At 44.4% G+C, this 12,387-nt stretch overlaps 1 protein-coding gene across 2 annotated transcripts in view; it reads left to right on the forward strand.

Moving 5' to 3' along the window:
* LOC115131800 (histone-lysine N-methyltransferase 2B-like) overlaps nucleotides 1–12,387 on the forward strand; it is an 83,174-nt gene that overhangs the window by 42,390 nt on the left and 28,397 nt on the right. For both annotated transcript variants that reach the window (XM_029663803.2, XM_029663804.2), the window contains 6 exons: nucleotides 170–246; nucleotides 2,653–2,837; nucleotides 3,097–3,194; nucleotides 6,860–6,994; nucleotides 7,364–7,522; nucleotides 7,664–7,781. In XM_029663803.2, the coding sequence (XP_029519663.2) occupies nucleotides 170–246; nucleotides 2,653–2,837; nucleotides 3,097–3,194; nucleotides 6,860–6,994; nucleotides 7,364–7,522; nucleotides 7,664–7,781 (772 nt within the window). The remainder of the gene's footprint in view (nucleotides 1–169; nucleotides 247–2,652; nucleotides 2,838–3,096; nucleotides 3,195–6,859; nucleotides 6,995–7,363; nucleotides 7,523–7,663; nucleotides 7,782–12,387) is intronic.

Below are 12,387 nucleotides of genomic sequence, written 5' to 3' on the forward strand. Positions count from 1 at the left end.
GTATTTTATTTTTTAAAACGTTTTTGCTTTGTCATTATGGGGTATTTTGTATAGATTGGGGGACAAAACATTTTAATTAATTTTAGAATAATGCTTTAATGTAACAAAATGTGGAAGCAGTCAAGGTGTCTGAATACTCCCAGAATGCACTGTATCTATGTCCTTTCAGTTGCTGGAGGAGACTTTCAGTTGGTTTCATAGCCAGGATCAGAAAATGTGGGACCCAATCTCCAAAGATTTCCCAAGGTAAATGGATACACTATGTGTAGACCATATGACGGTGTACGTTATCGATTTTGACATTGTTGTTCTTACTCACATTTCCGCCGAGAAGACAAAAGGGAAAATCCCTGAACAAACCAACTATGACAATAAATAGTTTTGCCTTCAGAAAGATAAAGCAGGCATAGAATACTTATTTTCGAAAAGCTAGCAAATAATACTTTAAAAAAGTATCTCCTTGGCCTGAATGGAAAGCAAAGGCTAGCTTTTTCAAACAGAAATTTGCATCCTGTAGCACAAGTTCCAAATATTTCAGGGACACTGTAAAGTCCATTGAGAATAAGAGCACCTCCTCCCACTGCACTGAGGCTAGGAAACACTGTCACCACTGATAAATCTACGATTATCGAGAATTTCAAGAAGCATTTTTCTACGGCTGGCCTTGCTTTCCACCTGGCTACCCCTACCCCTGTCAACAGCTCTGCACTCCCCACAGCAACTTGCCCAAGCCTCCCCCATTTCTCCTTCACCCAAATGCAGATAGCTGATGTTCTGAAAGAGGTGCAAAATCTGCACCCCTATAAATCAGCTGGGCTAGACAATCTGGACCCTCTCCTTCTAAAATGATCCGCTGCAATTTTTGCAACCCCTATTACTAGCCTGCTCAACCTCTTTCCTATCGTCTGAGATCCCCAAATATTGGAAAGCTGCCGCGGTAATCCCCATCTTCAAAGGGGAAGACACTCTAGACCCAAACTTTTACAGACCTATATCTATTCTACCCTGCCTTTTCTAAGGTCTTCAAAAGCCAAGTTAACAAACAGATCACCGACCATTTCGAATCCCACCGTACCTTCTCCACTATGCAATCTGGTTTCCGAGCTGATCATGGGTGCACGTCAGCCACGCTCAAGGTCCTAAACGATATAATAATTGCCATCGACAATACTTTGCAGCCATATCCATCGACCTGGCCAAGGCTTTCGACTCTGTCAATCACCACATCCTCATCGGCAGACTCAACAGCCTTGGTTTCTCAAATGACTGCCTCGCCTGGTTCACCAACTACTTCTATGATAGAGTTCTGTGTGTCAAATTCGAGGGCCTGTTGTCCGGACCTCTAGCAGCCTATGGGGGTGCCACAGGGTTCAATTCTCGGGCCGACTCTTTTCTCTGTATACATCAATGATGTCTGATCCACCTCTATGCAGACGACATAATTCTGTATACTTCTGGCCCTTCTTTGGACACCGTGTTAACTAACCTGCACACAAGCTTCAATGCCATACAACTCTCCTTCCGTGGCCTCCAACTGCTCTTAAATGCAAGTAAAACTAAATGCATGCTCTTCAACCGATCGCTGCCTGCCCGCCTTGCAAAAATCACTGAACGGTTCTGTAAACTCTCCTTCCAGACTCATATTAAGCATCTCCAATACATAATTAAATCTAGCTTATTTATATCTAGCTTAAATCTAGCCTATTTTGCAAACAAAGCATCCTTCACTCATGCTGCCAAACATACCCTCTTAAAACTGACTATCCTACTGATCCTTGACTTCAACGATGTCATTTACAAAACAGCCTCCAACATTCTACTCAGCAAATGGGATGCAGTCTATCACAGTGCCATCCGTTTCGTCACCAAGCCCCATATACGACCCACCACTGCGACCTGTATGCTCTCGTTGGCTGGCTCTTGCTTCATATTTGTCGCCAAACCAACTAGCTCCAGGTCATCTATAAGTCCTTGCTAGGTAAAGCCCCGCCTTATCTCAGCTCACTGGTCACCACAGTAGCACCCACCCGTAGCACGCGCTCCAGCAGGTATATTTCACTGGTCACCCCCAAAGCCAATTCCTCCTTTGACCGCCTTTCCTTCCAGTTCTCTGCTGCCAATGACTGGAACGAACTGCAAAAATCACTGAAGCTGGAGACTCATATCTCCCTCACTAACTTTAAGCATCAGCTATCAGAGCAGCTTACAGATCATTGCACCTGTACATAGCCCATCTGTAAATAGCCCATCCAACTACCTCATCCCCATATTGTTATTTATTTTATATTTTTCTTTTTTTTGCTCCTTTGCACCTCCGAATCTCTACTTGCACATCTATCACTCCTGTGTTTATTTGCGAAATTGTAATTATTTTGCCACAGCCTATTTATTGCCCTACCTCTCTAATCTTACTTCATTTGCACACACTGTATATACACTTTTCTATTGTGTTATTGACTGTATGTTTGTTTATTCCATGTGTAATTCTGTGTTGTTTGTCACACTGCTTTGCTTTATCTTGGCCAGGTCGTATTTGTAAATGAGAACTTGTTCTCAACTGGCTTACCTGGTTAAATAAAGGTGAAATAAATAAATACATTTTTAGAAAGGCTCTGTTGCTGAACAAGTCTCCCCCCTTTTCTTCTGTCTCAGTGGTATGCTCCCTGAGGCAGTTCTTCCACCCTCTAAGGAGCACAGCTATGCACAGTGGCTGGAGAGGACATACCAAGTTACCAGGGGCTCAGGGTGCCTCCAGCAGGGGAACAGCATCTCTTCCCTGTACTCAGTCACCACCCATCAGTCCCGGGCTCTGGAGAGCCTCACACTCAAATCCCAAGGTATGGAGTTTTTGGCTGGGTCTCAACTAGGGGTCTGGTCATAGGCATAGGGCTCTGGTCAATAGTAGTGCATTATATAGTGCAGTAGTGCATTATATTATATATCTATCACTCCCTCTGTAAGCCTATTTTCTTTCTCAAAGCAGGCATGTAACCCCATTCACCGGCACAAGATTGATGGTGATCTAGCATTTTACTTCATCCTAACAATGTGAATCAATTCAATGATTAATGAATGTGTTTGGTCTATCTTGAGTAGGTACACATTGTGCTCTAACCGGGGCCCTGGAACTCGACTGGACCAAAGATGTGAGGCAGTGTGTACTCTGCCAACAATGTGGAGACGCCACACCCAACGTGAGTTTCCCTCCCCCCTCTGTACTGATCCCACACAGTAATTGTATTGATAAGGAGACGAGACACCATTGTGTTAGCTTCAGAAACATCTTTAGTAAAATAAAACCATCAATAGAGCATCATGGGTACTGTAGTACAGTGATTCTCAACTTCGGTCCTTGAGTATCTCAAACAGAATGTAACTTGATGACTATAACTACTGTTCCATGAAGAAGGGAAACGAGGTACAACACACTATGGGGGAGTTGTACTCTCGTTACTTCGGGTTGAAGGATCTTCAATCGCCTGAAATCCACACCTTGCTGGAAGCCCCGCCTTCCCCAGGTGATAAGCGTGAGGCTCGGATTAATTCCTTCACTGAGTCCAGGAACGGGCAGTGTGGGGCGAAACAGGAGTTGTATCTCGTTTCCCTCCTTCAGGGAACAGTAGTTAGTCATAACGTTACATTTACTTTCATTCAGTCAACTTCAGTACAACATACTATGGGGATATATAATCACGCCCCAAGCTGAGCCCAACGGATACTAAATTAAACTGCCCGTGGCAGACCATCCAGACCTGACCCCGCCAGATGCGGCAGTCTGGGTATCGTGCACACAGCGCGCTGCCTAGTGACATTCCCTGTCCCAGCCGTAAGCACACTGGGCTGAACTGGGGGCAGTGACATCCAAGCAATGAAACATCACAAAAGTATGTGGTGATGCCCAACTCACTGCAGCACAAATGTATCCTACACTCAACCATTTAAACTATGCCCAAGATGCTGCCGGACCCCTGGTGGAGTGGGTGCGTACACCTCTATTTAACCCTTGCCCCCTGCTGTAATATGCCCGGAGAGATTCCACAATCCAGTGGGAGACATGCTGCTTATGGACTGCCCTGCCACAAGCTGGATTAGCAGAACAGGCATAAATCTCTCAGGGCATTTAAACTCCTGTTCCTCTTCAGAAGGAAAAGGAGGCGAAAATGGAAATGGCTCAAAGCTAAGGACCTGTAGGACATAGCCATGACTTTCAGGTGGAAGGTCGCATTTGGACTCAACATCACCTTAGTTGCCCGGGTGAACTGAGTACAGAAAGTTTGTACTGATAACACTTGGAGGTCCCCAACATGTTTAGCCATGACCAAAGTCATGAGCAGGGAGATTTTGTAGTTGAGGATCAGGGCCAAGTCCCATGTGGGAGCAATTGGTTTGAAGACCAGTCTGAGACAACCAGGATCTGACATAGACTTCTCCGGTTACCTGGGTCTGGAGACGGGAGGTTATTCCCTCCCTCAAAACGGGCTCTGAGGCCTCGGAAACAGTCGACCTGATGACGTCGCTGAAGCGTGGGGGATGCGCAAAAGTTGTAGCCTGTACCCCCGACGTCACTGTTCGCATGATCCATTGCAATACTGCGCATGCACACTGTTGTTTGGAGCCGACAGTGAGCCTCCCGTCAAGTGCCATCTGAAGGGGCGGGACGCCACCATATGGACTGGGAAAGATTGGTTCATTGTTCTTTTTCATAGTTACCGGTGCCACAATCTTTCAACCAAGCTGGAGAAGGGACAGACAGCAATGAAAAATGGACACCTTCTGTGGCAACAGACGGGGTAATTGAATGTCATTTCCTAGAATGAAACCCATAACCTGTTTCACTAAGCACCTCATGTGGACTAGTGAGCTACAGGCAGGAATCAGCAATGAATCCCAGTGATGAGCCTTCTTGTGGACTGGGAGCGAGTCGCCCAACGTATTACTCTCACCTTGGGAGATTGATATACCACTTGAACCCTGTGAACACAAAGGAACTTGGGGTAACAGAGGAGCCTTTAAACATGGACAAGCTTCCAAGCTAAGTTGTGCTTCTATAGCCTGGATGAAGCCCTGCCCCTTATGGACACGGGGCTCCAGTAAATTCTGACGTAGCACCCTGTTTTGTTATTAACCAAACGTGGGGGCACTGACGTGACAGTAATATTTTTGTTGTGGGGCTCACCGGTCGATCAGACCTGTGCTAAGGCCCCTTGCTCTGGGAGTTACACGAGCCAAGTGCTCGGCGGCTGCTTGCTCATCTGTGGTGCCTGCATGCCCCGCTTCCTCCACTCCCTCCAACTCCAATAATTTGAAATAGGAATAGGATTGCCGTATCACTGGCGGAAAGCTAATAAGCTTTATTTGCCAGAAGTTATGCATGCTAACTGAATTTAGCCATGCTAAGGCTTCTAGTTTAAGCTAGGCTAGCTAGCCTCTGACTGCAACACAGTCAGTTTAGAATAACCAAGCAACTTAATGCTGGCTACGTACACTAAACAAGTGGGTTACCCAAGCAATTCCACCATTAGGAAGCTGGAATGGCTAAAATCAAATCTAAACTTATTTGTCTCAGACAAGGTTAGCAGATGTTAATGCGAGATAGCGAAATGCTTGTGCTTCTAGTTCCGACAGTGCAGTAGTATCTAACAAGTAATCTAACAATACCCCAAAAACGACCTAATACACATCTAAAGGGGTGAATGAGAATATGTACATGTAAGTATATGGATGAGCGATGGCTGAACGGCATAGGCAAGGTGCAATAGATGGCATAAAATACAGTATACACATGTGATATGGGTAATGTAAGATATGTGAACATTATTGAAGTGTCATTATTTATAGTGCATTGTATAAAGTGACTAGTGATCCATTTATTAAAGTGGTCAGTGATTGGGTCTCAATGTAGGGAGCAGCCTCTTTGAGTTAGTGATTGCTATTTATGTAGGACCGGATCACTGATGTGGAACCCAGACTCTTTTGAGAAGAGGCAAGTGGTGCTTAACCAAGGTACACAGACAGAATCTGGTCATCCTCTCTCTTCAAGTAGCCTCTTTAACTGGCAACAGAGCGCACAGGAGCCGGGAGAGAAAGTCATCTGAAACACCAAGCCCCAGCCGTCCCCTAGTCTCGTACATAAACTGATTAGAGCGAGGGCAGCCTGAGCATGCGCCAAGACAACAAACATGGATAGCTATTAATTTATTGGGGGCGTGGTGGTAAACCCGAACCCACCTTGTCATTTCGGTCTCGTTATCAGTCTTATCTATTGCTGAAGCCAGGCCAAGCAATTAGAAGAATAACTCATTGTTTGTACTGTTCTCACAAGTTTCCTAATCATAAACTACAGCACACGACGTCCAGGGGGGGAGCACGCTCTACAACCTAAGGGACAGTTAAGTTGGCGCAACATAAGACAAGTCTCGTGTTCCGATTATTTGTTTAAGTACTGTGAAATGTACCTGTTCACACCAAGGTGAAGAGTGGAATAATTGAAAGAATGAATCCGAGTCTCACGCTTATCACATGTGGAAGGAGGGGCTTCCAGCGAGCCCTGTATTTCATTGGCCTTGTCGGGCGTGATTGTAGATCCTTCAACCGATGACTGACTGAAAGAGAATGCATTTTTGTGGCCATACACCTGATTCAATTAGTGAACTAATCAACAAGGACATGACTAGTTGAGTTTGTTCTTCTATGCGGCTAAAACAAATAATTTATTCTGTTTGGGGTACTCAGGGATCGGAGTTGTGAAACACTTCTGTAGTACATTATACCCACAGTAATGGTATTAGCAGCTATTCAGACATCCCAGAATATTGTCTCAGGTCCACTCTAAATCTGAATTTCCTCGTTTTTATTGAAGGACGCAGGCAGGCTGCTGTACCTGGGGCAGAACGAGTGGGCCCACGTCAACTGCTGCCTGTGGTCCGCTGAGGTGTACGAAGACAACGGAGCTCTACTCCAAGTACACAGTGCTGTCTCCAGGGGGCGCCACATGGTAAGAATGCATTGAACATAACCATAGCTGCGCCTCAAATGGCACAATGTTTCCTATAAAGTGCACTACTTTTGACCGGGGCCCATAGTGTGCTATGTAGGGAATATGGTGACATTTGGGACACATATCAAAGCTGGAGTACATCCTTACCCAATAGACTTTGTATTCAGACATGGGTGTGCAGTTTCCTGTTTTTAACATTGCCATAAAATAATAGGAGCTTTATTGTCCCAAAGAGAATTGTTTTGTCAAGTCTGCTATGCCCATTTGAGTTATAATGAGAATGTTTACTTTTCAGGGAGTTTTCTGCTAGTCGTTCTCATTCTGTTTTCTTTTCTCTTCTACTCATTGTACCGTTCTTCCCTACAGCGCTGTGAGCGTTGTGGCCAGGCGGGGGCGACTGTTGGCTGCTGTCTCTCATCCTGTCAAAGTAACTACCACTTCATGTGCGCCCGCGCCTGCAACTGTTTCTTCCAGGAGGACAGGAAGGTCTTCTGCTCCAGGCACCGCGACCTCGTCAGTGAGAAGGTGACCTTTTAGAAATGGGCTGAGGCGCACACAAAGAAACCGTCATCTTTCCAACAGTGCGCACCACCACTTTCACTGTGACTTGTCAGCGGCATTCCAAACTTATGTCTCAGGATTTGCACTGTCGTTTCCACTCTCCAGATGGTGTCTGGGAATGGGTTTGAAGTTCTCCGGCGGGTCTACGTGGACTTCGAAGGGATCAGCCTCCGTAGGAAGTTTCTGACTGGCCTGGAGCCAGAGTCTATAAATATGACCATTGGTGAGTATGTGCACATCCCCAATGGAACCCTATTCCCTATGTAGTGCACTGCTTTTAACCCTTTACACTCGTGGGAATGAGCCTATATGGATAGGGCTACATTGAAATGTTTTTTTACAGAAGAAATATGGAAAGCTTATGCATACCCTTGGAAGCAATTACAAGGGAACAGTTAGGAGATTGTGGGGAAATTATGAAGACACGGCAGTTCACCCGACACAAGACTGAGTCTAAACATTACACTGATTTTATGAACATTTTACATTTACTGTACTTTCCAATGCATTTGTTGAAATGAAATCTGAAAATACTCTGGATACATTCAGTAACATAAGAATAATATTGGAAAATTTGGGGTAGGTGCATCAATTATTTTTTTAAATGCCAAAGGTTTGAGAGAGGTCAAACTGGTGTATCCAAGTGGCCACACAGCTCTCCAAAGTATGCACAGTAAGTCAATTCAATGCACTTGTATGACTCAAAGAGTCTCCCAACTGTAAGGTGCTTTTTTGATCAAGCACACTTATAGTTGTTTTGTTTTGAACACAGCCCTGCAACTCAATATTAGGTAAATGTTCTTAGTATTTTGTGCACTCAGTGCATGTCACTCTACAATCCAAAATAGTAGAAAACTTGACATATTGTATTGAGCAACTTGTCGACAAAGAAATAGCCTATTCCAAGCAAACTGTGGGACAGTTGTGAGACAATCGATCCCAAATTGATTTGATTTTAAATTCATACAACCAGTAGACTTTTACATAAAAAATAAATATTCAAAAGCAAGGAGTTTGATGCAACAGATCAGACAGTTTAGCCTAAAATGTGGATCAACTATTTAAAATCTAATTCTATGTCACATGTGCCCTGAATACAACAGGTGTAGACCTTAGAGAAATGCTTACTTACAATCCCTCAACCAATAATGCTTTAAGAAGTAAAATAAATAAATAAATGTGTTAACACTCTTATGGCTGCAGGGGCAGTATTGAGTAGCTTGGATGAATAAGGTGCCCAGAGTAAACAGCCTGCTCCTCAGTCCCAGTTGCTAATATATGCATATTATTATTAGTATTGGATAGAAAACACTCAAGTTTCTAAAACTGTTTGAATGATGTCTGTGAGTATAACAGAACTCATATGGCAGGCAAAAACCTGAGAAGAAATCCAAACAGGAAGTGGGAAATCTGAGGTTTGTAGTTTTTGAACTCAGCCCTATCGAATACACAGTGGGATATGGTTCAAGTTGCACTTCCAATGGCTTCCACTAGATGTCAACCGTCTTTAGAAACTTGAACGAGTCTTCTACTGTAATGTGGGGCCGGATTAGAGCTCTTTGAGTCAGTGTTCTGACAGAGAGCCAGGTCCTGGTCACGCGCATTTCACATGAACCTGCGTTCCATGGCTTTTCTACAGACAATGGAATTCTCCGGTTGGAACATAATTGAAGATTTATGATAAAAACATCCTAGAGATTGATTCTATACTTGGTTTGAAATGTTTCTATGACCTGTAATATAACTTTTTGAACTTTTCATCTGACGTTCGGCTGGACCTACACGAGCGTTTCGATTTGTGTACTAAACGCCCTAACAAAAGTTGCTACTTGGACATAAATAATGGACATTATCAAACAAATCAAACATTTAATGTGGAACTGGGATTCCTGGGAGTGCATTCTGATGAAGATCATCAAAGGTAAAGGAATATTTATGTTATTTCTGATTTCTGTTGACTCCAACATGGCGGATATTTTTTTTTTTTTCTGAGCGCTGTTCTCAGATTATTGCATGGTTTGCTTTTTCTGAAATTTGACACAGCGGTTGCATTAAGGAGAGGTATATCTATATTTCCCCATGTCTAACAATTGTTTTTTCATCAACATTTATAATGAGTATTTCTGTAAAATGATGTGTTTCTGCAATATCACCGGATGTTTTTGGAACTAGTGAACGTATACAGATTTTTTTATATAAATATGAACTTTATCAAACAAAACATACATGTATTGTGTAACATGAAGTCCTATAAGTGTCATCTGATGAAGATCATCAAAGGTTAGTGATTAATTGTATCTCTATTTGTGCTTTTTGTGACTCCTCTCTTTGTCTGGAAAAATGGCTGTGTTTTTCTGTGAGTTGGTGGTGACCTAACATAATCGTTTGTGGTGCTTTCGCTGTAAAGCCTATTTGAAATCGGACACTGGTGAGATTAACAACAAGATTACCTTTTAAAACGGTATAACATACTGCTATGAGAATTTTGTTCTCAGTGTTCATAAACTGAACTTCAATTAAAATCCTCTGTTACTAAGAATTTGTAAGGTTCTTATTAAAATGAAAGTCAGAGGCCAGTCTACCGTAGTCTGCAAGGTTTATTTACGACAGCGCTGCTGTACATATACAAAGACATTCCTTTTATAACTTTCTCTTACCCTACACTCATACATACACATCAACATAGGAATTTTCTCATGGGTCTCACCACAGTTTATTACCACTCAGCTGACAGTTCCAGTCTCCCCCAGATACGAGAGCTCTGGAGGGGCTCTCCCTGTCTTATCTAATCTCCCCAGTTACAGCCAGGTCGGTTCAAACATAGGTTAATGCACTTCTTCGTTCTCTTTCGACACACACATACATTCATTTCTTCCTAGGTCTATGCTACATAACCCCTTCCTAATGAACAAACATTATTTATCATTATAGAAAGACAGGGTAGAATTCTGTTATAATTCTACGTTAAATGTATACATGTATGTTTGTGACTTTTTAATTGAAATTTTTGTTGTTTTGAATTTGGCGCCTGGCACTTTCACTGACTGTTGTCATATCTATCCCGTTAACGGGATTGCAGCCCTAAGTAAAAAATAAAAAATATAATGTTTAATAATAAACGGCAGCAGTAAAATAACAAGAGGCTATATGCAGGGGGTACCGGTACAGACTCGATGTGCGGGGGCATCGGTTAGTCGAGGTAATATGTACATGTAGGTAGAGTTAAAGTGACTGCATAGATTATAAACAGAGTCGCAGCAGTGTAAAAGAGAAGTCTTGGGTAGCCCTTTGATTAGCTGTTCAGGAGTCCTATGGCTTGGGGGTAGAAGCTGTTAAGAAACCTTTTGGACCTAGACGGGCGCTCCGGTACTGCTTGCCGTGCGTCAGCAGAGAGAAGTCTATGACTAGGGTGGCTGGAGTCTTTGACAATTTTTAGGGCCTTCTTCTGACACAGCCTGGTATAGAGGTCCTGGATGGCTTGACCCCAGTAATGTACTTGGCCGTACGCCCTTTCCTCTGTAATGCCTTACGGTCGGAGGCCGAGCAGTTGCCATACCAGGCAGTGATGCAACCAGTGGTGCAGTGAATCAACCAATGGTGCAGCTGTAGAATGTTTTGCGGATCTGAGGACCCATGCCAAATCTTTTCAGTCTCCTGAGGAGGAATAGTCTTTGTCGTGCCCTCTTCACGACTGTCTTAGTGTGTTTGGACCATGATAGTTTGATGTGGACACTAAGGAACTTGAAGCTCTCCAACCTGTTCCACTACATCCCGTCGATGAGAATGGGGGTGTGGGCCTCCCGAGTGGCGCAGTGGTCGAAGGCCAAACCCTCCCTAACCCGGACGACACTGTGCCACCAGAGACTCTGGGTTCGAGCTCAGGCTTTGTCGCAGCCGGCCGCGACCGGGAGGTCCATGGGGTGGCGCACAATTGGCCCAGCGTCGTCTGGGTTAGGGAGGGTTTGTCCGGCAGGGATATCCTTGTCTCATCGCGCACTAGTGACTCCTGTGGAGGGCCGGGTGCAGTGCAAGCTGACCAAGTCGCCAGGTGTACAGTGTTTCCTCCGACACATTGGTGCGGCTGGCTTACGGGTTGAATGTTCATGGTGTCAAGAAGCAGTGCGGTTGGGTTGTGTTTCGGAGGACGCATGGCTCTCGACCTTCGCCTCTGTGCGGGAGGCCGTGCGGGAGTTGCACACTGGTGTTATACAACCGGCGCCGACAGAGATGGCCGCCTCGCTTCGCGTTCCTAGGAAACTGTGCAGTTTTTTGTTTTTTTACGTGTTTTTTCTTACATTAGTACCCCAGGTCATCTTAGGTTTCATTACATACAGTCGAGAAGAACTACTGAATATAAGATCAGCGTCAACTCACCATCAGTACGACCAAGAATATGTTTTTCGCGACGCGGATTCTGTGTTCTGCCTTTCAAACAGGACAACGGAATGGATCCCATGCAGCGACCCAAAAAAACAACTCCGAAAAAGAGGGAAACGAGGCGGTTCTGGTCAGACTCCGGAGACGGGCACATCGTGCACCACTCCCTAGCATTCTTCTCGCCAATGTCCAGTCTCTTGACAACAAGGTTGATGAAATCCGAGCAAGGGTAGCATTCCATAGGGACATCAGAGACTGTAACGTTCTTTGCTTCACGGAAACATGGCTCACTGGAGAGACGCTATCGGAGGCGGTGCAGCCAGCGGGTTTCTCCACGCATCGAGCCGACAGAAACAAACATCTTTCTGGTAAGAAGAGGGGCGGGGGCGTATGCCTTATGGCTAACGAGACATGGTGTGATGAAAGAAACATACAGGAACTCAAATCCTTCT

This window comes from Oncorhynchus nerka, linkage group LG7 (assembly GCF_034236695.1).
Source record: "Oncorhynchus nerka isolate Pitt River linkage group LG7, Oner_Uvic_2.0, whole genome shotgun sequence".
Classification (NCBI taxonomy): Eukaryota; Metazoa; Chordata; class Actinopteri; order Salmoniformes; family Salmonidae; genus Oncorhynchus; species Oncorhynchus nerka.